The 24,739-nt window shown below is 57.4% G+C and overlaps 1 protein-coding gene across 3 annotated transcripts; it reads right to left on the reverse strand.

The window, feature by feature from the left end:
• Window positions 1-264: 264 nt before the first annotated feature.
• TBX1 (T-box transcription factor 1) lies at window positions 265-23,632 on the reverse strand. Of its 3 annotated transcripts, none has more exons than XM_063623355.1 (8): window positions 23,400-23,632; window positions 21,799-22,174; window positions 19,741-19,842; window positions 18,765-18,936; window positions 17,976-18,131; window positions 17,264-17,331; window positions 17,086-17,186; window positions 265-665 (listed from the first exon to the last, which is right to left on the reverse strand). In XM_063623355.1, exons 1-8 carry the CDS (start codon window positions 23,581-23,583, stop codon window positions 403-405), a joined length of 1,422 nt encoding a protein of 473 aa, XP_063479425.1. In that variant the 5' UTR covers window positions 23,584-23,632; the 3' UTR covers window positions 265-402. The 3 variants fall into 3 exon arrangements, with proteins under 3 accessions (XP_063479425.1, XP_055109605.2, XP_055109604.2); XM_055253630.2 differs by lacking the exon at window positions 265-665 and adding an exon at window positions 3,433-4,342; XM_055253629.2 differs by lacking the exon at window positions 265-665 and adding an exon at window positions 15,754-16,703.
• Between the last annotated feature and the right edge of the window lie 1,107 nt (window positions 23,633-24,739).

The raw sequence follows: 24,739 nt of genomic DNA on the forward strand, positions 1-24,739 counted from the left end.
TTTGTTTGTTTTTTTAAGAGACCAGGGACAGTGGGAGTCTCACTCTGTCACCCAGGCTGGAGTGCAGTGGCATGATCATAGCTTACTGCAGCCTCCAACTAATAGGCTCAAGTGATCCTCCTGCCTCAGCCTCCCGAGTAACTCATGGCCTTTAAGTGAACTGCCTCCACCATCCAGCTGTGCAGGTGGCCTGGGAGCAGCAGCACATCTGTCCCCTGCCACGTCTTGCATGCACACTTGACCTCCTGACTTGGGCTCTGAAACCTGTAAAATGTGGGGTGTAGAGAAATCGAGTCATTTGGCCTCATCCTGGTGCCATTATCTCTTGCTACATTAATAAACCACCTCAAACAAAGCAGCATAACAGCCACTCTGTGCACGTGGGCTCTGTGGGTCGGGAATTTAGGAGAGGCTGGGCTGAGCAGTTTGTCTACTCCATAGGGTGATGGCCAGGGCTGGAGGATCCGCTTCCATCACAGCCTCTTCACTCAGGTGCTTGGAGCCTTGGCTCCATTCAGGGGCTGGGCACAGCGGGGACCACCAACCTGAGTACCTTCGAGTGTCCTTGCAGTGTGGTGGTCTCAGGGACTCAGACTTCTTACCTGGGGGCTTCAAGAGCACGTCCAGCAAGCCAGGCTGGAGCCCAGAGCCTTCTGTGACCAGCCCTGGAGTCCAGGAGAGGGGACACAGATCCTCACACTGGGTGGAGGAAGGTCAAAGTGTTTGTGGCCTTTATCAAATAAAGCTTGTCCTTGTTTCTCTTTGTGTAGCAAGAAAGAGTGAACACAGACAGCTGAGGCCCCAGAAACAGGGAAGGAGCTAGAATCCATGCACATCGGCCTCACACACCATCAGTAGGTGGGAAGAGTCCAGTGTGCACCTACTCAGCTTGCACAGCCACAGGCAGCCTGCCCAGGACCACCCTGTCACCCAGCCCTGTGAGTGTGATAAGACACTGACAAGGAAGTTTAGTCCTTCCTTGTCCCAACACACCAGGCAATATCCCCGAATGAAAGGACAACACAATGGGCTCTCCCATCCATGAAACCCAAAGAATCGCTCATCTCAGGAAGAGATGCTAAAGTGTCACAAACTGAAAGCAAATACAAAAGATGGGCTAAAGAGTTCCTCAACATAACAAGAGGTTTTGTTGTCAAAAGAGACTCAGCATTAAAAATAATAAAATACTTAAGAATTAGCTTAACCAGGGAGGTGAAAGACTTGTACACTGAAATCTATAAAGCACTGCTGAAATAAATTAAAACATAAATAAATGGAAATACATCCCATGTTCATGGATTGGAAAACTTAATATTGTTAAGATATCCATACTACCCAAAGCAATCTACAGATTCAATGTATTCCCTTCAAAAATCCCAATGACATTTTTTGTAGATTTGAAATTCATATGGAGTCTCAAATACCCCTTAATAGCTAAAACAATCTTAAAATGAATAAACTTGGAGGATTCATACTTCCTGGTTTCAAAACTTACTACAAATCTATAGTAATCAAAACAGTGTGGTACTGGCATAAAGGCAGATGTAAAGATCAATGTAATAGAATAGACAGCCTAGAAATAAACCATCATGTATATGATCCAGTGATATTTTTCTTAATTAGAAACAGGGTCTCACTGTGTTGCCCAGTCTGGTCTTGAACTCCTGGCCTCAAGCAATTCTCCTACCTCTGCCTCCCAAGTAGCTGGGACTACAGGTACATGCCACTGCACCTGGCTGGCCAAGTGATTTTTAATATGGTGACCATTCAATGGGGGAAAAGACTGTCTTTTTAACAAATTATGTTGGGAAAACTGGATTTACAAATACAAAAGAATGAAGTTTGATCCCCCACCTCATACCCTATAAACTCAAAATAGAGCAAAGACCTAAATTAAGACCTAAAACCATAAAACCCTTAGAAGAAAACATAGGCCAAAATCTTCATGACATTGAATTTAGCAATAAATTCTTGGATATGACACGAAAGGCACCTTTCACAAAAGAAAAAAATAGACAAACTGGACTTCATGAAAATTTAAAAGTTGTGTGCATCAAAAGACACCATCAACAGAGTGAAAAAGCAGCCCACAGACTGAGAGAAAATCTTTACAAACCAAATATCTGATAAGGGATTAATATCCACAATATATAGAGAACTCCTAAAACTCAACAACAACAAAAAAGCCGATTCAAAAATGGGCCATCCTGGGTGCCGTGGTATGTACCCAGTTATTCAAGAGGCTGAGGCAAGAGGATCACTTAATCCAGGAGCTGGAGTCCAGCCTGGGCAACATAGTGAGACCTTGTCTCTAAAAATTAAAAATTAAAAAAAAATAAATGACTTAAGTAGACATATCTCCAAAGAAGATGTATGAGTAGCCAGCAGGCACAGCATCACTATTCATTAGGGAAACGCAAGTCAGAACTATAATGAGATAGATACCACCTTACACCCATGAGGATGGGTGCACCAAAAATAAAAACAAAACAGGGCTGGGCGCAGTCGCTCACGCCTGTAATCCCAGCACTTTGGGAGGCTGAGGCGGGTGGATCATGAGGTCAGGAGATCGAGACCATTCTGGCTAACATGCTAAAACCCCATCTCTACTAAAAATACAAAAAATTAGCTGGGCCTGGTGGTGGGCACCTGTAGTCCCAGCTACTCGGGAGGCTGAGGCAGGAGAATGGCGTGAACCCGGGAGGTGGAGCTTGCAGTGAGCCGAGATCGCGCCACTGCACTCCAGCCTGGGCGATGGAGTGAGACTCCATCTCAAAAAAAAAAAAAAAGCAGAAAAGAAGTGTGTGGAGAAATCTGAACCCTTGTGCGCTATTGGTGGGAATGTAAAAATGGAGTAGCAGCTATGGAAAACAGTGTGGTCATTTCTCAAAATCCTGGACATAGAATTACCATATAAGCCAGCAGTTCCTCTTGTGGCAGAATACCCAAGAGAACTGAAAGCAGGGCTGCAGATATTTCTATACCCACGTTCATAGCGGCATTACTCACAGCAGCCAACAGGTGGGAGCAACCCAAGTGTCCGTTGACAGAAGAATGAATCAACAAAATGTGGTACAGATGTACAACAGAATAGTGTTCAGCCTTATAAAGGAAGGGTGTTCCGACACAGGCTATAACACGGATGAACCTTGAGGTCCTTACACTCAGTGAACTAAGCCAGCCACAAAAAGACAAATGCTGTGTGATTCCACTTACATGAGGGGCCTAGAGTAATCATATTCATAGAGACAGAGAGTAGAATGCTGGCTGCCAGGGGAGGGGAATGAGGAGTTCTTGTTTAATGGGGACAGAGTTTCAGTTTTCTGAGATGAAGAGTTCTGAGATGGCTGGTGGTGATGGCTGCACAGTCATGTGGACGGACTTCATGCCACTGAAATGTACACTTACAAAGGGCTACGATGGTAAATTTGATTAACGTGTATTTTCCCTCAATGTTAAAAACAAAACTAAAGGCCTCGTTAAGTCTAGCTAATTAGCAAATACATCACCTGACATAGTCTCATTTTTGTGGTAATAACATTACACAATAAATACGTCAATTTTATATGTCAATTTAAAAAATAATTAAGTAAATGTGAAGGGAAAGAGCCTGAGGGGGCAGTCAGGCTCACTGGGCAGCGGCACTTGGCCTCACCGTGGTGCCCCCGCCTGGGAGCCGCCGGCCAGGGCTTTTCCCGAGTGATGTTGGTCGGATGCTAATCCCCAGGAGGGTGCTAAGAGCACGTCGGAGAAAGAATAAGAACGCGATAGAGAAAAGCACAGCTACTGCTTTCAGAACCAGTTTGAGGGAATCATCCTCATAGTGTGTGGGTGTCTGTACTGAGGTGTTTAAGGCATTTTTGGATCAGATACGTTAAGCTTGTAGTTTTCATTAAATATTTAGAAGTGTTTATAATGAGTTTACAGTCAATATTTAAATGTCAGGAGAAATTTACTGTGTTTTATCCAACAAGTTTTGATTTATCAACTGAGAGTGTGACTCTATAGAGAAGTATTTATTACAAAACATGCAATTTATTCATATTGGAATTTACTGAACAAGTCACTGTTTTTTTAATTTTGGAAATTTCAAACATGAACCAAAGTGAAGGGAAACACGACAACTCCATGTGCCCATGGCCCGGCCTCAGCATTCAACAAAGACAGTCACCTGCGGTCCTCCCGGCCACCAGGCCCTGGGTATTGAAGGGTTGGCACTCTGCGGGGCAGGGGAGCCCCAGGTTCACACAGCTACCTGCATCCCTCGGAAGCTCCACTTCTCTCTCTGGTGCGTTCCTGGACGTCTCAGCTTTCACTTCCTTGTCCTTCGGGACATGTTCACCTGGGTTGACAACCCCATCCAATGAGAGTGGATGAAGTGGCATGTCAGAGGTGCCTCTCTTTTCTTGTAGATGAGACTGCACAAATGTCCAGTGTCTGAACCGCCTGGAAGGGCAGGACAGGACTGCATCTCCCAACGAGCCAAGCCGCCCACAGGACACAGACATGGACACGGCCCCCCACAGCCACACCAGGTCCCACCTCAGCCCAGCACATGCCTTTCCCACAGTCAGTGACCCCAAGGAAAGACGTCGGATCAGGGAACCAGATCTCCCCCTTACCTACTTTTATTTATTTGTTTGAGACGGAGTCTTATTGTTGCCTAGGCTGGAGTGCAGTGGTGCAATCTCAGCTCACTGCAACCTCCGCCTCCCAAGTTCAAGCAGTTATCCTGCCTCAGCCTCCCAAGTAGCTGGGATTACAGGCGCCTGCCACCACGCCCAGCTAACTTTTATATTTTTAGTAGAGATGGAGTTTCACCATGTTGGCCAGGCTGATCTCAAACTCCTGGGCTCAAATGATCCGCCTGCCTCAGCCTCCCAAAGTTCTGGGATTGCAGGCATGAGCCACCGTGTCCGGCCCCCCTCTACCTACTTTTAGAAATAAGGAAGGCACAGTGGCTCACGCTTGTAATCCCAGCACTTTGGGAGGCTGAGGTGGGTGGATCACCTGAGGTCAGGAGTTCAAGAACAGCCTGGCCAACATGGTGAAGCCCCGTCTCTACTAAAAATACAAAAATTAGCCAGGCATGGTGGCGCATGCCTGTAATCCCACCTATTTGGGAAGCTGAGGCAGGAGGATTGCTTGAGCCTGGGAGGCGGAGTTTGCAGTGAGCTGAGACTACGCCATTGCATCCAGCCTGGGCAACGAGAATGAAACTCCATCTCAAAAAAAAAAAAAAGAAGAAGAAAAGAAAGAAAAGAAAAGAAATAAGGAGCAATGGCCAGGTGCAGTGGCTCACACCTATAATCCCAGTGCTTTGGAGGGCAAAAGCGGGAGGATTGCTTGAGCTCAGGAGTTTGAGACCAGCCTGGGCAACATAGTGAGACCCCATCTCTAACAACAACAACATCAAAAAAGCCAGGTGTGGTGGCACACACCTGTAGTCCTAGCTATTCGGGAGACTGAGGAGGAAGTTTCGCTTGAGACTGGGAGGTTGAGGCTGCAGTGAGCCTTAATCACGATGCCACTGCACTCCAGCCTGGGTGACAGAGCAAGATCCTGTCTCTTGAAATAAGGAGCAGGAATGTGCTGTTTTACTAATTAAGAGTAATAAATCCTGGTTGGGCGTGGTGGCTCATGCCTGTAATCCCAGCATTTTGGGAGGCCGAGGCAAGAGGATCACTTGAGCTCAGGAGTTCGAGACCAGCCTGAGCAACATGGCAAAATCTCATCTCCACAAAAAACTTAAAAATTAGCCAGGCGTGGTGGTGCGTGCCTGTGTTCGCAGCTACACGGGAGGCTGAGGTAGGAGGATCACTTGAGCCTAGGAGGTCGAGGCTACCGTGAGCCATGATCATACCACTGCACTCCAGGCTGGGTGGCAGAGGGAGACCCTGTCTCAAAAAAAAAAAAAAAAAAATAGATTAACAACACATCCTGAACCTGTGCCCAGCACACTGAAACCCAGTGAAAGGGGCTGAGAGAGGATGGAGGAGGGAGACGAAAAGGACCGATACCCAGAATGGGTCAAAACAGAGGAGAAGGCACGGGAAAGGCCAGCACACTCTTTGTAAGAGTAGAATTTAATGTTCAATAACATGTGCCCTCTGTAGCGTATGGGATTGAGCGTTACCCAGGAAGCTCCTCCCGCCCCGTGTGCCAGCCCTTCCTGCCTGCACTGGCTGATCTGTGTTCTGTACTGTGGTTTTGCCTTTTCCCAGACAGCTTAGAAACAGAGCCACGCGGCACGGCGCCTCCCGAGCCTGCTTCCTTCCCTCTACGAGATAAAGTCAAGACTCATCCAGGTTGCCTGTGTCTGTAGGTCGTTGCTTTTCATCCACTCATTGGCAGAGGCACATGCGGGTAGTGTGCTGGCTCTGAGTTGGCGGCTGGCATGGACGTCAGCTACCAGCCTCTGCCTCCATCCCTTGAGGGTAGGCGTGCTCTCTTGAAGTCTTGCCCACCCAGACTGATCACCTGCGGTTCTGCTTTTCAGGCCCAGTGGCTGCCCTTGAGACATGACCCCTCCCTCCCTGAGTGGGAGACCCAGCTCCTAAGCAGGGCAAGCAGGCCTGGCCCTGGGGTGGCCCGAGGTCCCCTGCACCCATCTCTGAGGTGATCCTGTCTCTGCAGAGCCCTCCACCCGGTGCAGGCCTCTGGGTGTCAGCTGTCCCTCCCTGCTGGAACATGAGCTCTTCTAGAGCAGGCACTGTGTGTCTTGCATTCATGGGATGGATACTTTGGCACTTTTGCCTTACTCTCCCACCCCCAGTGAGGGAGGACTGGACCTTCTTGGAGCAAGGGGCCACACATCTTCCTCCTGAGGAGCTGGGATCCTAAGGAAAGCTATAGAGCACCACATTGGGTAGGGACAGAGACACCACCCCTGAGAGAGAGGGAGACCACGGGCAGGCATGGAGCCACGAGCACAGGCCCCAGAGCTGGGGTGGACACGGGCCACAGCACTGCCTGTCCTTGGGGAAGCCACTGGGACTTCCAAGTGGTTTCAGGGGCACTAGCAGCCATGGGTGGCGAGAACTCCCTCCCACCTATGCCCACGTGGCTTACACCTTCCACTCGGGAGCCGGTGGGACTTGCCTGGGGCCTGAGCACTTGGAGGGGCCACTTCCAGGGATGGCTCCGGTAACCCTCCGTCTCCCTGCAAGGCTGTCACCAGCCTTCTGAAGCCCAGCCTTCTCCAGCACAGCCCGGCAGCCACCCTCGAAGCCCACCTCACTGCAGCCAGACCCCTCAGGCTCCAGGCGAGCCCTCCAGGCCATGTGGCCTCACTGGGGAGTCTGGGCCCACTTGGGGAGGGGTAGGAGTGCGGAGAGGGCCCTGGGGCACCACTTCATGCCAGGTGGGACTTGGGAGCTCCTGGCCTCAGAATATTCGGGGCCCCACCACTAGCTGCTTCAGACAGGGTGCGGCCATGTGGGAAGACCTCGCCACAGCAGCCCCGTGGCTCCGGACTTGTGGTTCCGAGCGTGCATTGCAGGAGGTGAACAGCATCCCCCACCTCCACCCACCAGATGCCAGAAGCACCCCCACCCAGTGTCCCAGACACTGTCAAACACCCCAGGGGACAAGACTGCTCCTGTTAAAAAACCACCGCTTTAGAGGCAGGTAGGGAATTGGTCAATCCAAGATGAATAGCAGTGGCTTTTGCAAACTGTGGATGATCTAGGATTTTTAAATTGTTAAACATACATTTCAAAACACACATTTTGGCCAGGCGCAGTGGCTCACTCCTGTAATCCCAGCACTTTGGGAGGCTGAGGTGGGCAGGTCACTTGAGGTCAAGAGTTTGAGACCAGCCTGGCCAACATGGTGAAACCCTGTCTCTACTAAAAATACAAAAATTAGCTGGGTGTGTTGGCAGGTGCCTGTAATCCCAGCTACTTGGGAGGCTGAGGCAGGAGAATCGCTTGAATCCAGGAGGTAAAGGTTGCAGTGAGCCAAGATTGTGCCACTGTACTCCAGCCTAGGTGACAAGAGAGAAACTCTGTTTCAAAAACATAAAAACCAAAAAACCCACAAATTTGGCCAGATGTGGTGGCTCACACCTATAATCCGAGCACTTTGGGAGGCCAAGGTGGAAGGAGAGCCTGAACCCGAGTTTGAGGCTAGCCTGGGCAACACAGTGAGAACCTGTCTCTACAAAAAATAAAGAATGTGCCATTGTCACCATGTTGAAGTGCACAATTCAGTGGCATTAAGTGTATTCCTGATGCTGTGCATCCACCTCCAGATGAATGCAAAATGGAACCTCTGTCCCCACTAGACACCAACTCCCCATTGCTCTCCCCCAGCCCCTAACAATCCCCATTCTCCTGTCTGTTTCTTGAATCTGACTACTTGAGGTGCCTCATGCAAGTGGAATTGTACAGTACAATATGTGTCCTTTGTGACCGGCTCAATTCACGGAGCATAAGGACCTCAGGGTTCATCCATGTCGTAGCATGTAACAGAATTCCGTTCCTTTTTAAGGCTGGATAATACTCCATGGTACACACACACCACATTTTGTTGATCTGTTCACTTATCAGTGGACACTCGGCTCGCCTCCACCTTTTGCTATTGTGAGTAATGCTGCTATGAACATGGGTGGAGAAATATCTCTTTGAGATTCTGCTTTCAGTTCTCTTGGATATTTTCCCAGAAGTGGAATTGCTGGATCATACGGTTCTATGTAGAATTTTAATTTATTTTAGAGACAAGATATTGCTCTGTCACCCAGGCTGGAGTGGAGTGGTGTGGCTCACTGCAGCCTGGAACTCCTGGGCTCAAGTGATCCTCCTGCCTCAGCCTCCCGAGTAGCTGGGACTACAGGTGCCTGGGCCCGCCCAGGCAGGTCTTGAACTCCTGGCTTCAAGCGGTCCTCCTGCTTCACTCTCCCTAACAACTGTATAATTTTTCAAGGACCCACCACACTGTTCCCCACAGCAGCTGCACTATCTTACAGTCCCACCAGCAGTGTAGACGGCTTCCAGGGGCTCCACGTCCTCACCAACACATGTTGTTTTCTGTTTTTGTTTTTTAAAATCATCATCATCCTAATGGATATCCAAGTCTTTCATATTCACCTTGAATCACCTTCTGGGTATACATGTGATAGGATCTCTGTCCTGCAGCACAAATTCTTACTGGGGAAGAGACCTGTGCATGGGAAACAGCTACTACTGGAATAGCCACTACTTCCCTCCAGTAGTGGGAAACCTCCCACTGCAGGAGGGAAACTCGGCAGCTGAGAGCAGAGGGGCCAGGTGGGCTTTGCCAGGCAAATCTCCCTCAGCAGCTCAGGAAGGAGACCACACTGGTGTCCAGGGGTCTGGCCCACCCTGAGACCACTCCCCTCCTGGCAGTGACTGCATCAGCGTGCCGAGATGCCTGGGGCTCCATCCTGCAGTCACCTGTTAGAGGGACAGGACTGTGTGAGGCCTGAGGATCCAGGAGAGCAGGTGGAGGTCAGGAGGTGACAGTGGCAGCTGGGGGCCAGCCCTGCAGTAAGCTTCCCAGGCAGTGCCTGGGCATGGGCTCTCCTGAAGGGGGTACCTGCCTGGAGATGGCCCCTTCTGGCTGGCCGCCTGGAAGGAGGGAGGGTCCTCCAAGGAAGACCACACAGCCACGCTGGAGGGGCCACCTGGAAATGCTTCTGTGGGGTGGGTGCTAAGGTGCCCCCAGTTGCAAGTCTGTCTCATAACTAGGCTGTTTCTTTCCAGCACCCACCACACAGGGTGATGGTGTCTTGGGATGTGCTCCTATGTGTTGGTGTCCACCTCCTGGCGGCCCATTCCCCACCTAGACCTTCCTCTGGGGCCTGAGCAGCAGCCCTTGTCCCCAGAGCTCGGGCCCTGCAGGCTCTCCCAGGAGGTGGCGGAGCAGGCAGGCTTTCAGATCGGTCAGCTGCATCTTAATAAAGCTGCTTGTTTTTCTTAGTCCCTTGAGACTTGACTTATTGTTATCAGAAGGGTGATTATTTGCATGGAAGTGGCTGTTTCCGTATTTTGCCTCAGCTCAACGCCCGTGCTTGTAAGCTCTGAATCCGTGGAGGAACAATGCCACCAGCTAGCGGCCACTCTGCGGTGCCCGGGCTTCCTGTGTAGCCCAGGCCTCGCCTGCAGCCCCAGCAGCACTCGAGTGCAGGAATCCCACCAGCCTGAGGCGACAGGGAAGGGGACCTGTGTCCTGCCAGTGACCCCGATTCTGTCCCTTATCACAAAGGCGGGCTGGAGAAGGGCGCCCGGCAGCTCCTGAGACCCAGTCCCGCGGTGAAGATCCCTACCCTGCCCTGGGAAGATGTACTGCCTCATGGCTGAAGGTCCAAACCACGGCCATGAGCAGCTGGGTAGACTGGGGACTGTTTTGTGGCCCTGCCGCCGTCACCATCTTCGTTCTGTGATGATGTCACAAGAAAAAAAGCTTGTCTTGGGGAGTAATCCAGAAAACATATTCTGAGATAAAGGATGAATTCAGAAATGGAGGGGAAAAAAAATGGCTGGGCACGGTGGCTCACGCTTGTAATGCCAGCAATTTGGGAGGCTGAGGCCGAAGGATCACTTGAGGCCAAGAGTTCAAGAGGCAGGAGTTCAAGACCAGCCTGGGCAACATAGCAAGACTCATATGTCTCTACAAAATATTAGCAGGGTGTGGTGGTACACGCCTGTAGTCCCAGCTAATCAGGAGGCTGAGTCTGGAGGATGGCTTGAGCCCCGGAGTTCGAGGCTACAGTGAGCCGTGATCACACCACTGCACTCCAGCCTGGGCAACAGAGCAAGACTCTGTCTCAAAAAGAAAAAAAGGCCAACATGGTGAAACCCATGACTACTAAAAATACAAAAATTAGCCGGGCATGGTGGCGGGCGGACACCTGTAATCTCAGTTACTTGGGAGGCTGAGGCAGGAGAATCGCTTGAACCCAGGAGGTGGAAGTTGCAGTGAACTGAGATTGTGCCACTGCACTCCAGCCTGGGCGACAGAGCAAGACTCTATCTCAAAACACAAACAAACAAAAAAACTGTTGAGAGGAATTGAGGCTAGAATGACAGAGGAATGAAGAGGAGATGGGGAAGACTAGGGATGTGCAGGGAGGGGTGTCCTGAGAAATGATGTGAATGAAGAGTAAGGTCCTGGAAGGACAGGGCCACTGTAGGGGCTGGAGACAGAAGCCGGAGTCACCACCTGCAAGAAAGTCACCCAGAGCAAGATGCTGGCACCCAGCGTTGCCCAAGGCCACAGTGGGCGCACAGACATGGGCCTCAACTGCAGCACCCTGGCAACTGCCACTGCACCATGGTTTCATGTGCAGCCAAGATCCTTCAGTTAGGCTGAGACCCCCCACTTTGAATAAGAGAATACCAACTTCAAAGGTGTTGAAATGCAGGCAAAAAACCCTGTGCAACTCAGAATTGGTGAAATGGGGAGATGCACCCCAAAGTTTCCGGGGGTCTGCACTGCAGGAAGGGGGCCTGGGCTGGCCACAGAGCAGAGGATGCCAGTGGGGCCAGGAGGAGAGGATTACGTGCTTACTTTGTGCAATTGAAAGCTGATAAAGGATGTTGACAATGCCATCACCCTTTATAATTAAGAAGATAATTTAATTACTGCTATTAAAACCTAAGCCTCTCCCCCACATGGGCTGGTTTTAGCAAAATATTTCTGGTTCTGCTGTTTCCCACACACAGACCTGGCAGCGGTTAAAGAGAGACACTGAGTCTCCAGAGTTTCATCTGAGGAGCCCATCTGGTTGGAAGTAGTACAACAAGCAGGAAAGGGAATTGAATCAAAGGCACCAGTTGTGTTTTTTGAAATCCAGAAAATGTGTGAGGTAGCACCAGGGAAAAAGTTCTCATCCTGCCCTCCCTAGGCCTAGGTGCCACTACGCCAGGCTGGGGGGCCATGCCCCCACCTGCTCCTTGGCCAGGCTCTGCAGGATGCTCCTTCAGAGCGTGGGGTGGAGCTTGGCAAGGAGGAGGGGCAGAATGGTGCAGATGCTTGCGGACCCTGCCCGAGCACACGGCCTCATTGGAACCCACAGGGAGGAGAGAAGCAAGCATGAACGTCCCTGTGCCCATGGCTGACACAGGCCTCCACTGTTGACAGAGAGCTTCTCCACACAGGGCGGAGGTCAGCACCACAGCTGAAGGGGAAACTGAGTGTCTGAAGCACACAGTCTCTGGAACACGGGCCACATGCTGTCCCCTGGTGCCCAGCTCCTGGTTGGGCTGCACTGCCTGCCACACTGGAGCCATCCCTTTCGTCCTAGAAGCAGCTCCTCGCCCACCACTCTCCCTCCACCAGTGAGAGGTGAGGCTGCCTCTGCCCTCGGCAGCTATGGCCACGTGGAATTCTCTGGTATGCGGGTGCTTTGATCTGGGGCACACCTGGAGATCAGGGCCTCAGCCTCACACAACTGTCATCGCATGGATCCCACACACCCCATGGACTTCCCCAGCTGGAGGGTGCACCTCAGGGTGGGGCCTGAAGCCCACCAGGCCAGGGTCTCATCTCCACCAGGCCAGGGTTTTGTCTTCCTCCGCAGCTCAAGGTGCCACCAAACAGACTCGCCTTGTCCCGCAGCCAAGCGCCAGCGTGCTCCTGCCTCTGCACCTCCAATGCTTTCCTGGGTGAGAAGCCCCTCTGGGCAGTGGAGTGCCCATTGTCCCTTCGACAAAGGGGCACATGCTGCAGAGGGCAGCCGCGGGGGGTCCTCTGAAAACAGGGAGCGGGGCTACTGCAGGATCATCCAGCTACACCCCCAGGCCCTGGGGTCCTAGAACCCTTCTGTGGGATGCAGTGGTGTGAAGGGGCTGTGGATGGTCCCCACTCCCGCTTAGTCAAGAATGTATCTGTTTCCTGCGTTGTGCATCTGTTGTTTTTGGAGAGTTTTTGGGAATGAGGAGTCTGGGGGCCCTTCTGGTCTCTCGTCCTCCTGAGTCCTGGCAGCTGGATGTCTGCAGCCAGGCTAGGGGAGGGGAACAGGGCCTCTGGACCAGCTAGGGAACCTGGAGGAGGATGCTTGGGGGAAGTCCAACAGCTGAGGGGGAGCCTGTAGGGGAACAGCGGTGGGACGAGCCCCCATCCCATACACCGTACTGCCCAGCACAGCAGCTTACAGAAGGGGCAGGGCAGGTGTGCTCAACGAGAAACCTAAAACAGGGAACAAGAAGGAGACGGAAGAACGGCCACTGTCAGTCCAGTAGCGCAGCTGGGACAAATCACCATAGGCCCGGTGGCTTAAAAACAATGGAAAGTTATTTCTCCCAGTTCTGGAGGGTAGAGGTCGGTGAGCAGGGTAGCACTCAATTAATCCCATTCATGAGGGCTCCACACTCGTGACCTAATCACCCCCTAAAGGCTCCATCTCCTGCCACCATCACCTTGGGGGTGAACGTTCAGATCACAGCTGTCACAGAGGAAGCTGCTGGAAGCCAGGCCTTAGGGCAGCTGCCCACAGGAACGTCAGCTCCACAGGAACTGTAGTGGCTGGGGCATCAGCCAGATAGCGCCCGCAGCAGGCAGGCAATCGCTGGGCACTGGTTGAGGACTGAGCGCACGAGGGACGGTGAGCAGCGGCGTGCACCAGTCTTGCAGACACACAGCCAGCGGAAGCTGCCACCCAGACGCCAGCCGACAAGCTCTCATCTACAAGAAGTTCTCAGATGCACAAACTCATCTATGGAGGTGGAGGGGAGGAAACCCACGCTTCTGGGGGCCACTGCCCAGCGTGGGAGCGCCCTCAGCAGCAACAGCAGCAGTGTGGTGACCCGCGGCTTGTGAGCCACGGAGCACCTGGAATGGGGCCAGTGAGGACCTGAATGTTTAATGAATCCTAGTTCATTAGGACGTGTGGCCGAGTGTGATGGCTCATGCCTGAAAGCCCAGCATTTTGGAAGACCAAGGCAGACGGGTCACCTGAGGTCAGCAGTTTGAGACCAGCCTGGCCAACATGGTGAAACCCCGTCTCTACTAAAAATACAAAAATTAGCCGGGCATGGTGGTACATTCCTGTAGTCCCAGCTACTCCGAGGCTGAAGCAGAAGAAATCACTTGAACCCGGGAGGCGGAGGTTGCAGTGAGCCGAGGGCAACAGAGCACGACTCAGTCTCAAAAAAAAAAAAAAAAAAAAAGAATGCGAACAGCCCTGGATGGCCAGCGGCGGCCCTGCTGGACGGCTGGGTGCTCCATCTTGCATGGCCATCCCAACAGGAGGGGCACGTTAACAGGCCAGTTTGCTGCACACCCAGGGTCCTTGCACATTGCTGTGTGTCCCACCCTCATTTACAAACACTGTGTTTGCTCTTTGTTCAGGGGAGGGCTTTTCTTCCCTTTAGATCTGAACAAAACCAAAGCAGAGGTCTCGAATTGGCAGCCCCTCCGCACACCCTGGATGTGTAGTACGGAATGGCTGCTTTCTGACAGCAAGAGAGGGAGGCCCTCTGCAGTGCAAAGCCCCGCCCACCGTGGGGCACATGGGTAATGGCTGCCCCAAGTTCACGCAGGTGGGGATCAGGATTTGGGAATGGGCATCCACAGCCGTCCCCCCGAATGCACCTCCAAAGCCGTGCTCACGGAGCCTGGGCAGATGCTGCAGAGGTCTTCACACTCTGGTGCTAGATGCCCTTTGAGGCTTTGGATGGCCCCTGGAGACCCCCTCCCACCCTAGACTGGCCTCTGGGAATGGTTCCTGCCATTCAATTACTAAGACCCCACTCACTTCACGCCGCCAGGGCAAACATACATACGAAAACCAGGTCCGCGAGGGTTTTCGTATGTCCAACATGCGGGACAAGGCAAGTATGTCTCCTGGCTGTGCCCTCAGAGAGGCGGCACTCAGGCTGCCGCTACCACGTGGGGTGATGAGCCGAGTGGCCTAGAACCCAGCAATTGCCATAAACACACTGGGACAGGCACGGGAGGTGGGGGACAGAGCCTCGGCCACGTGCACTTCCCGTTCATCTTGTGTCCAAGTCAGCAGCCTTGGCGCTGACCGGCTGTCAGCCCTTCCTGCTTGCGCTCAGGAAGGGAGGGATCAAAGAGTTCCTCTCGCCCCATCCCTGGTGTTGAGTTAACGGGGAGAGGTCCCTTAGCCACCTGGCCTGGGAAAAATGCTTCATACACGGGTCTCAAGATGACTCATGGCCACTGTCATTGTGCCCCCTGGCCAGGTCACTCCGTAGGGACACACAGCAAATAAAGTCAGTAAGGAGGGAACATGCGGGCCTGGGCTAGGCCGGCAGGGGAAATGCTAGCAGAACAGTGCTGCCTGTTTTTGTCTTTCCATGACCCCATCCCGGTCAGGGGCTTCTCCCCCTCCCAGCACCGACCGGCAGTGTCTGTCATGACCCTTCTTCCCAACTTCCATGGAAAAGCACAAGCATCTGTCCCGAAAACAGGCCAGGGCACAGGCCCAAGTCCCAGAATAGGGACAACTGCAGGTGTGAGGAATTTCAGTAAAAAGGCAGGATGCACACCTGGGCGGTACCACCAGCCCTGGAGAGGTTGGGATGAGACGGGACGGTGGGAAGGTGGGGGGAGTGCACAAGCCTGGCAGGAGGGGCCTCGGAGAAGGGAGGGGCAGTGGGAGCCCCTATGGGGCGGGGAGAGGGCAGGGGGCGTGGCGGACAGGGCGCTGTGGGACCGGGACCGACCTACAGTCGACAGGGATCGGAGCTGGAGAGGCCCGGAGGGCCGTGCCGAAGATTCCCAACGCGATCTAACTGGGCGCAAAAAAATAGACACGCAGGCGACTTCCAAAAGAGGCGAAACCGTTTATCAAGTCGGCGCCGGCGCGGTATCTACAGTATCTACAGTATCTACACGTATCTACACCGCCTGCAGGCGGGGCTCTCGGGTTGTCTACACAGCAACTGCCGGCCGGGCCGCGGGCGACGCGGTCTCGGAGAGAACAATAAATATCACTTCCTTCCGCCTCTGACCGGGCGCTTTGGCACTGGCGGGCGGGGAGCCCCTTGGCCCTCTGGGCCGGGGAAGGACCCGCGGTGGCTCCAGGGACTGGGGAACCGGATACTTCGATAGCCCAAGGGGCTGAGGGGTGGCGAGGGGGCCCCCGTGGCTTCGAGGCTGGGGAAGGGGAGACCCGCGGTGGCCCCTGGGGCTGGGGGAACGTATTCCTTGCTGGCCCTTGGGGCAGGGTGGCTGGGCCCCGCGACCCTCGGGGCAGTGCGGGGCCGGGGCGGGAGCGCGGCGGGGCCCGCGTTATCTGGGGCAGTAGTCGTAGGAGCCGGGCGGCGCGGCTCCAGCCGACGAGTACATGTTGGCGGCCGCGGCGGCTGCGGCAGCGGCGGCGGCGGCGGCGGCGGCTGCTGGACTCACGGGGTGGTGGTGGTGGTGCGGATGCGCGTGCGGGTGGTAGCCGTGGCCTCGCAGGCCGGGCAGCGGGTAGGGCGCCGGCCGGCTCTTGGCCCCGAGATAGTGGTCGTAAGCGGCGGCCGGATATTTGTAGGGGTGGTGGTGCAGCGGCTCCGATGCGCCGGGCGCCTCCAGGCGCAGCTCGGGGTGCGGGGGACTGGGCCGGCCTCCGGGCGCGCCGGGCAGCGGGACTAGGCCACCGGCGCCGCCGGCCCCGGGCAGCGAGGGGCTTAGCACCCGGGCCAGCAGCTGCGGAGGGTGCGCCGGGTCCCCGAGCACTGCCGGCCCGCCCGCGTCGCGCTCGAATTCTCGCCGGGCCTCAGCCGCGTCTGCGGAGAGAGCCGAGGAGTGAGCGCGGCCGGCCGGGGCCGCGGAGGAGCCCGACGCCCCACGCAAGGCCCTGGCGGGGAGAAGGCGCTTGGCTGCCCTCGGTGTTCCCCGACCGGTCGGTGCGAGCGTGCCCGAGACCCCAAGTCGCCGGCGCCCCGAGCCCTCCCCGGGGCCCGCGCCCCTCTTCGGGCGGCGGCGGCGGGCGGGGAGCAGCCGTCGGGCCGGGCGGGCGAGTACGCGCTTGCCCGCTGCCGCGGCCGTTGTGCAACCGGCACGAAAGCCTGGAGCGCCCCGGAGGCGCAGGCGAGGCCGGGCGAGGCCGCCCGCCCGGGGTAGAGCGCGCACAGGGCCGGGACCCGGATCCCACGACCCCGGCCCTACCTTTCTCCGTGCCGCTGGGCTGCGTCGGGGAGGCCACGGGGTTCCGCGAGCGCGCGAAGGCGCTTATGAGCGGCAGCGCGCCGGGCCGGTGGTTCCGGGGCCTGCGGGCGGGAGGCGGATCAGGGCGGCGCCTGCGCCAGGCCCCCCGGCGCTCACTCTCTCAGGGGAGGACACTCACCAGTCCTCAGGGTCACAGTCCCGGAAGCCTTTGGCGAAGGGATTGCTGGCAATCTTGAGCTGCGTGATCTGCAGGGAGGTGGGTGTGAGCAAGCCGCTGGAGCCCTGCAGCCTGGGCCACCCGACCTCGGCAGAGGATAGGGGAGTGTTAGGAGAAGCGCACCAAGGGCCTTTCTGCTGCCCCGACAAGAAACAGTCCACGTCTGCCCCTCCACTACGGAGCTGGTGCTCCCTCCTGCAGGGGGGCGGGGGTCTGAGGAACCTCCTCTCTCACTAGGGAACCCCTCTCTGGTGTCCCCCAAGTGGTTGGGGATGGAGGTCCTGTGCTCCTCGCTGGGATGGGAATGTGGTCACCACCCCCGACGTGCAGTGGGGTGGGGGGTGGGGAACACAGCGTGTTCCCTAGGAATCTGGGTAAACCTCAGATCAGGCCCCTGATGGGGAGTTTCCGGAATGGTTCAGAAAACAAACTTTCAGGACGAAGTGACAGTTGCCGCTAGAGAGGTCAAGCTGATAGGAGGCTGGGCCAGCCAGCCTCGGGAGGGAGAGGGCTGCCTGAGGCCCTTGGGAGTGAGGCTCCAGTTGGGTTGGGCTCCACTGGGACCACAGCCTGCAGGTCTAAGCGGACCCACTGTCCCCAAACGGCAACTGAAAATTACACCCGCTTTCCCAGAGGCGTTGAATCTGCTCAGGTCCTCCCCGCAGGCCCTCACCCGATGGTTCTGGTAGGCAGTGACCGCGGTGAATCGTGTCTCCTCGAACACAAAGGTTTTGAAGTTCTCCTCAGCATACTTCTCGCTATCTTTGCGCGGGTCCACATAGACCACGTGGAAGCGGGGCTGGTATCTGTGCATGGAATTCAGAATAATCTGGAAGACAAGGTGGGGAATCAGCTCCAGCGGTGGGGCTGGGCTGAGGATCTGGGGTGGGAGCCAGGAAACGGGTTGAGGTCTGAGTTGGCAATGAGTTTCCTGGAGAAGTTGGGCAAAACCCTTAATTCCAAGATGAGGCTGGGTCACTGGGCCAAGAGGAGGCCGTGACCCATTGGCAACTGCCAGGAATGAGCTCCAAGTGGCAAAAGATCTGGGTTTAGGTTCTCTTTCCTTAGGTGCCTGCCCAGCAACCTCGATGGCCTAGACTCCGTAAAGCCTCTTTCTCCAGCCCCCTTGCTGGGGCCCCATCTTTTCCATTAAAAAAGCTTCCCGCATAAAATCAGGAGTGGGGTGAGAGAAGGAGGGCGACCCCTCTCCCAGGGCCCAGGCCCACTAGGCTGTGTGACCCCTGACCAGAGGCCACTCTCCTCATCGGCACGCCAGCGCTGCCCAAGCTCCGCCTCAGCCTCTGGCCTCGAAGGGACTCTAAAGGGCCTCCTCGGGGACAGCCCAGAGCCGCCTGAGGACAGCCGGGGACCTGGGGATTCTACAGGCCTCTTAGGGACAGGCGGGTGCCTCGGGACTCGAGGCCTTGGGGGACACCAGGAGCCTGGGGAGGCGGTCGCTCACGTGGCCGTTGTCGTCCAGTAGGTTGTTGGTCAGCTTGAGCTTGTCGAAGGACACGATTTGCTTCATCCACTGAGCGCCCTTGGCAGGCGAGTCGGGGTGGTAGTGCACGCGGCCTGGCGTGGCAGGGTCGGCCTTCCCCGCCACCAGCCAGGATGAGCTGTGGAAGGCGTACCTGGAGCGGCACGGGGTGGGGTCGTGCATGTGGAGGTGAACCCAGAGGGCCTTGACCCGCGTGCTGGGCGAACCCTAAAAGTGCCTCTGAGAAGTTTCCCCACCTGTGAGATTGAACCCTCTGCTGCCACACGTGCTGGGAGCTTTGGACTTAACGGAGAACTCCCACCCACCCCAACACTCAGAACAATGAAGGAACTGGACACCCCATGGGGCACCGAGAGGGGAGGCTGGGCTCCCGCCATCTCATTTCGCTGGATGCGGGTCCTCCCGCCCCGGTGCCGGTGCCGCTGCAGTGGGAGCCCACACTTGGCCTTGCCGGGGCCTCAGGCACAGGGCAGTACTCGTTCTCTTTATTAATTGCTGTTAATTGTCTGGGCAGCTGAGGCCCGCCCTGCATAATCTCTCCTGGCCACCCCACCTTTCCGGCCCAGCTCCAGGACCCAGAGTTCCCTGGGGATGGGGGAAGGGGACTAGGCGCTCAGGCCGGCCTCCTGGGAGAGGGAGATTTGCAGAAGTCCGGGGCTGAGTACTTGGCTGACCACCCTAGGGCCACACCAGCCAAGGGGAGCAAGAGCTGTCTGGAGCCTGCGGCTCCAGAGGCGGGTTCTGAGAGTGCGTGGAGTGGAGTTTTGGGTCTGGGGTCAGATGGGAGTGGAGGAGGGAGCGGGTTGATCGGGCAGTATCGCAGGTGCCTAAAGAGTTTCATGGTGCAGACGACCCTTGGAGTTGGGTCGCCAGGCGGAGACCCGCCACTTTCCAGGGTGCCCTCCCAGGTCCCTCACGCTTACAACCGCTCGCTCACCGGTAGCGCTTATCGTCCACCGGCACGAAGTCCATGAGCAGCATATAGTCGGCCATGGGATCCATGCCGAAGAGCTTCACTTGGAAGGTGGGGAACATCCGCCTGGGGGTGATGAGGCCTCCGGTCACCCTAGCTGGTGGAAGGCAGCTGCTTGACCTGCCCGGAGCTGGCGGCCCCTCTGCTTGGCCCCTCCCTCCAGCCTCTGGGGGCTGCTGTGTCGCCCAGCCCTTGGGCTCCATCTCTCCTGGCTTAGCTGCTCTAATCTGGGCAGGCCCCTACTCAACTGGGAGCTTGGCGCAGCAGGGGAGCCTCCTGGGCCGTTCCTGGACACAGAAATGGCCGGCCCAGTGCTGGAGCCCCCACCTTCGGCAACCTTGGCCTACATAAACCCGGCCTCGTCCTTGCTGACTTTTTGGCCTCTTGGTCCCAGCTTCAGTCGGCAGCAGGGTGCCTAACATGCACCCTTCGCAGAGCGTCCCCAGCTTAATCGAAGCAGCTCCCGGCTCCAACAAAGTGAAACCGGGTAGTCTCGTGTGATTTCAAGGCATCCCCACTGCCCTTTTAGCTGGGTCTTCGGCTGTTACCCAATCCCCTCAGTGAGGCCAAGGCTCAGAGCCCTCACTCCCCCGACTCTCAGGGCCCCACTCTATCATGGCCCCATGATAGTCTCCCCACCTTCCTCAGGGCATAGGCAAGCTTCTGCTCCCCTTAAGACACATAACCCCAAGACGCAGCTACCCAGAGTGGACTCAGCTTGTGTCTTTCCTGTTCCTCAAATTTCCCCCGCTTTGGACCCTCGCTCAGTGACCGATCAGAGCTCTTGAAAGGACATTCTGCAGTGCCTGGACGGGTGTAGGCCGTGGGCTGCCCCCACATGATGGCGCAGCAGTAGTGGCCGTGGGGCCCTTTAGGACAACGCCAGGATTGGCCCTCACTTTCCCTCCCCTCTGCCTCCCCTCACAAGCAACTCCCTGCAGGCGGTGGGCAGAAGACAGATGCCAGGAGCCAGCCTCTAGGACAGGCCTGCTCCCTCCCCCACCCGAAGCCTCTGCAGGCTGGAGGGTGCTGCGGGACGTGGGCTCCCGGGTGAAGCCCAGCGCCGACGAGGCCCTTGCCGGGCTGGCCTGAGCCAGAGGCTGGGCTGCCGCTGTCCTCAGGAGGGCCTGTGTGCCTGGGGACAGCAAGGAGGGCCTGGAAAAAACCCACAGAGCTGGAGCGGAGCACAGGCCCAGGTTCCTCAGGAAGGACGCCGGCAGCAGGGAAACAGAAACCACGAGAAGGCTTTGCAAACAGGCCCTGAGCTCCCCTTGGCTGTTCGGAGTCGGAGCTGGTGTGTACATTAGACACAGCCCGGCACCCGCCTTTGTCTACTGGTCAAATCGGGTGCATCTGCAAAACTTGTTCCCCTTCTCTCTTGTCTTTAAAACAAATACAGGCCGGTTGGGAGGTGAGGAGCCGCTGGCTACAGAGCCAGGCCCCACAGCTATGGGGATCTAGGTTGAAGGAAACTGGGTAGCAACTTCCACGGAACAGTGCACGCTGTTTTTAAGGGTAATCCTCTCCTGAAAGTGTCCAGAGAGTTGCCCGGCTGCTGCTCTTTATCTTGCCCGCATAGACTGAACTCCAGAACCAACCAGAGTTTTCTTGAGGTGGGATTTACTAGGAGTCGGCCCGGCGGCGAGGCCCCCTGGACGCCGCTGCCTCCCCCCAGCCGGGTGCGCTCCAAGCCGGGCCGGTTTCTGGGCCGCGCGGCGTCCTGGGGCTGCGGGGCGGACGGGCGAGTCCCGCGGGGCTCCTCGCCGGTTCCCGTGCGGCCCGCGCCGTCTCCTCCCGCCCCGGCGGAGGATAGGTGAGTGTTAGGAGGGGAGCGCCGGGCGGCTGTCGCCGGAGCCGGGACGGCGGACAGCGAAGGAGGCAGCGGGGCCCAGAGGGGCCCGCAGGTGGCCGGGCCGCGCCCCCGACCTGGCTTTCGGCCCCGCTCGCGCGGATCCGGCGGAGGCCCGCAGCCCTGGCGGCAGCACGTGGGGAGGGTCGCGGCGTGGGGAGGGGCGCCCTGACCTGCCGGCCTTGGTGACGATCATCTCGGTGCCCAGCTGGTTGAACTCGTCCCACAGCGCCTTCATCTCTAGCTGCACGCTCACACCAGCCACCTTCGCGTTCTTCTTCACCGGCGCCTTGGCTGCGGCCGCGCAGCTGGCCCCGGGGCCCTCGGGCTCGGCGGCGGCGCTGGTGGCGGCCCCGGCGGCCGGCGCAAACGGGTAGGCGTGCGGCGGCGGCGGGCCCGGGGCGCCGGGGGCGGCGGCGGCGCACGGGTCGTAGCGCGGCGGCGGCGGCGGCGGGGGCTCGCGCGGGCCGTACGGGTCGGCGCCGGGCGACGCGGCGCCCGGGAAGCCCCCCGCGGCCCCCAGGCTGCTCAGGCTGCTGGCCGTGAAGGCTGCAACGTCGCAGAAGTGCGAGAGCTGCGTGAGCCACGGGCTGGACACGGCGGAGATCATGACCCGCGGGCCGCCGCCGCCGCCCCCGACACCGAGCTGAGCGCTGCCCCGCGCCGCGGGCCGAGTGGCGGGCGCCGCGCTGCGTGCGCCCCGGGCCGCTCAGCTCCACACCGCAGGCCGGCCCCGAGAAGGCGCCCCGCCCCGCCCCGCCCCGCGCCCCCCCACCCCCGCTCCGAGACAATGGACTCGCTCCCTCCCGCGGCCCTCGCCCCTCCCCCGCTCCTTCCCCCTCCCCGGCCCCCAGCCCGCCCGCCGCGGCTCGCTCGGCCCGGGGCCCCCCGACCGCCCGGACCGGCTCACCGGTGCGCCGGGCCCGTCGGCCGGCCCTCGCTCTGCCGCCCGCCCGCGTGCGTTTCTCTTCTCTCTCTCTCAGATGTTCTTTTCCTAATTTGTTATTTTACCTTTGTCGTCCTCATTTAAATTTTCCCTCCCGATCATCTTTCTTTCTTCCCCTATCTCTGTAGTTTCTCTTTATTTCTGTTTTACTTTCCGCCTCTTCCCCTTTTCCTCCATCCTCGCCTTCCTTTTCACTTTATTTTTAATCATTCTTTTTCTTTTAGTCGGCGCCTTTCCTCTTATTTTTGTATGTCCTTCTTTGTTTTTTATGTTTTTCTTTTCTAAAAAAATAAAAACTAATGTCTTTCCTTTCTTTTTTATGACTTCACTTTCTGTCTTAAATTTTCCCTTCGTTTTCTCTCTTCTCTTTCGCTCTTGCTTTTTATTGCCTTTTCGTGTCTTTCTGTTTCTCTCCTACCTTCTTCTTTGGGTTTTTTGTGTTTTCTCCCCTTTGCTCAATTTCGTCTCCACGGCTTCCTCGAGGCTTTCTCTCCTTCTGTGAAACTCTCCCGCTCTCTCCTCTCTTACTAACTTTCCTCCCCCCTCTCCAAGCTCACGGCCACCTCTGCTCTCCTTCCCAGCCTCACTCGCCCTCTTCCGGACCTGTGTATACCTGAGTGCCCATCTCCAAAGCTGGGCCCCCAAGCTGGTGAGGGGACAGGCTTTGGGCGGGATGCCGGCTCTTCCTCTCTGCCCCAGAATCGCAGCCAGAAGCCTGGAGCCCACCCTACCAAGAGCTGCCTCCACCTACTTTGCACCCGGGACCCACAGCAGCTGAGGCGGGGGGTCTGGCGGGCGGGCCAGTGTAGACACGGCCTGGAGGCTCACCTTCCATGTCCCTGGTGACGGTGCTGAAGTGCATCCCTGCGGGGGATCCTGGCAGCCAGCGAAGCTTCACCCGGTCGGAGGACCCTGAGTCCTGGTTGGCGGTGCGCTCCGCCGCCTTGGCTGAAACCAGAGAGGCGATGCTGAACGCACTGGCTCGGGGAGACAGCGGGCTCCGCGCGTCCATAGGCGCCCGGCGGCCTGGCCGGCGCCGCCTCCGACTGCGTGTGCCCAGCCGCACCGCGCCCAGCCCAGCCCACGGAGTCCAGGGGCGGGGGCCTGTGGTGCCACTCACAGCCAGGGGCCCCTGGCCCAGAGGATTATGGCGTCATGGGCCCCCCACTTGGGGCTGGTAGCAGCCGAGGGGCCCAGACGGGTGGAGCACCCTGGAAGTGCGGGGCCCTCTTGCTTTCCAAGCTCCCTGCCCCCCTTCCTCCGTTCCCAGGGACCTCCATGACCAACGCCCCTTGAACATCCCGTTGCTCCTGCCAAGGCAGGGCCTTCCTCTGTGCAGCGAAGCCACCGTCAGCTTCTACAGCCCCCCGAGGAGAGGTGTCTATGCCAGCAGCACCCAGCCCTAGCCCGAGGTGGCAGGGCACCCATGACGCCCCGAGTGGCTGCCGGGGCCCAGCCCTGCCCCTGCCCTTGGCCCCTCCCGCCTCCACCTCCTCCCTGGCTGCCCCTGCACCTGGGTGAGGAGAGGGCAGCTTGGGCTCTCGCACCGGCCACTGGCAGGAGCCCCAGGGCCGCAGCGTCCTCTGTTCCTCGGCGCAGCAGGACAGGACCCAGCCCAGTAAATGCCCAACAGCCCCCTGAAGTTGGCTCACTATCGTCGCTGGAGACCCCAGCGGAGGGACGCTGCCCAGGCTGTGCAGCCCGGGAGCCCGAGCGTCACGCGCACTTGCGCGCACCGCCCGCCTCTGGCCAGGACGCTTATACATCCGGAGGGTGGGCAGTGCCCGCTCCTCCGACCTCCCTGCGCACCGGCCGGGCGCAGGGAGGGCCGGGGGCGGGGCCTGGCCAGCCGAGGGAGCAGAGGACACGAGGACATGTTGGAGAACTTCAGGCCACTGGGTCGTATGCTGCCCCCCAGCACCCAGCAGCCAGCCTGCCTGCCAGGAGAAGCTCTATGGCCCGACCGGGCTGGGCAGAGTAAGGCTGAGGCCCGCCGCTCAGCCTGGTTTCTAGGCCCAGGCATCCCAGATGCCAAGGCCTGACTTGGCCTGTGTGTTCCCTCACCTACTGTCTTCAGGGTCTCCTCTGACCAGTTCAGCACACCCATGGCTTTCCTGTACAGGGTCTCTCCAGCTGGGTGTCAACCATGGAGCCTCTATGCTTTGCTG

Source organism: Symphalangus syndactylus, chromosome 18 (assembly GCF_028878055.3).
Source record: "Symphalangus syndactylus isolate Jambi chromosome 18, NHGRI_mSymSyn1-v2.1_pri, whole genome shotgun sequence".
In the NCBI taxonomy this organism is placed as follows: Eukaryota; Metazoa; Chordata; class Mammalia; order Primates; family Hylobatidae; genus Symphalangus; species Symphalangus syndactylus.

Bases quoted from the DNA above. Each gene is read 5' to 3' on its own strand.
- TBX1 (XM_055253629.2), bottom strand. From the start codon at position 23,583: ATGGACGCGCGGAGCCCGCTGTCTCCCCGAGCCAGTGCGTTCAGCATC. The intron at 19,843-21,798 runs GTCAGGGCGCCC...CATCACCCCCAG, and splicing joins ATCGTCACCAAGGCCGGCAG to GCGGATGTTCCCCACCTTCC. The intron at 18,132-18,764 runs GTGAGCGACCGC...CTTGTCTTCCAG, and splicing joins TACTGGACGACAACGGCCAC to ATTATTCTGAATTCCATGCA.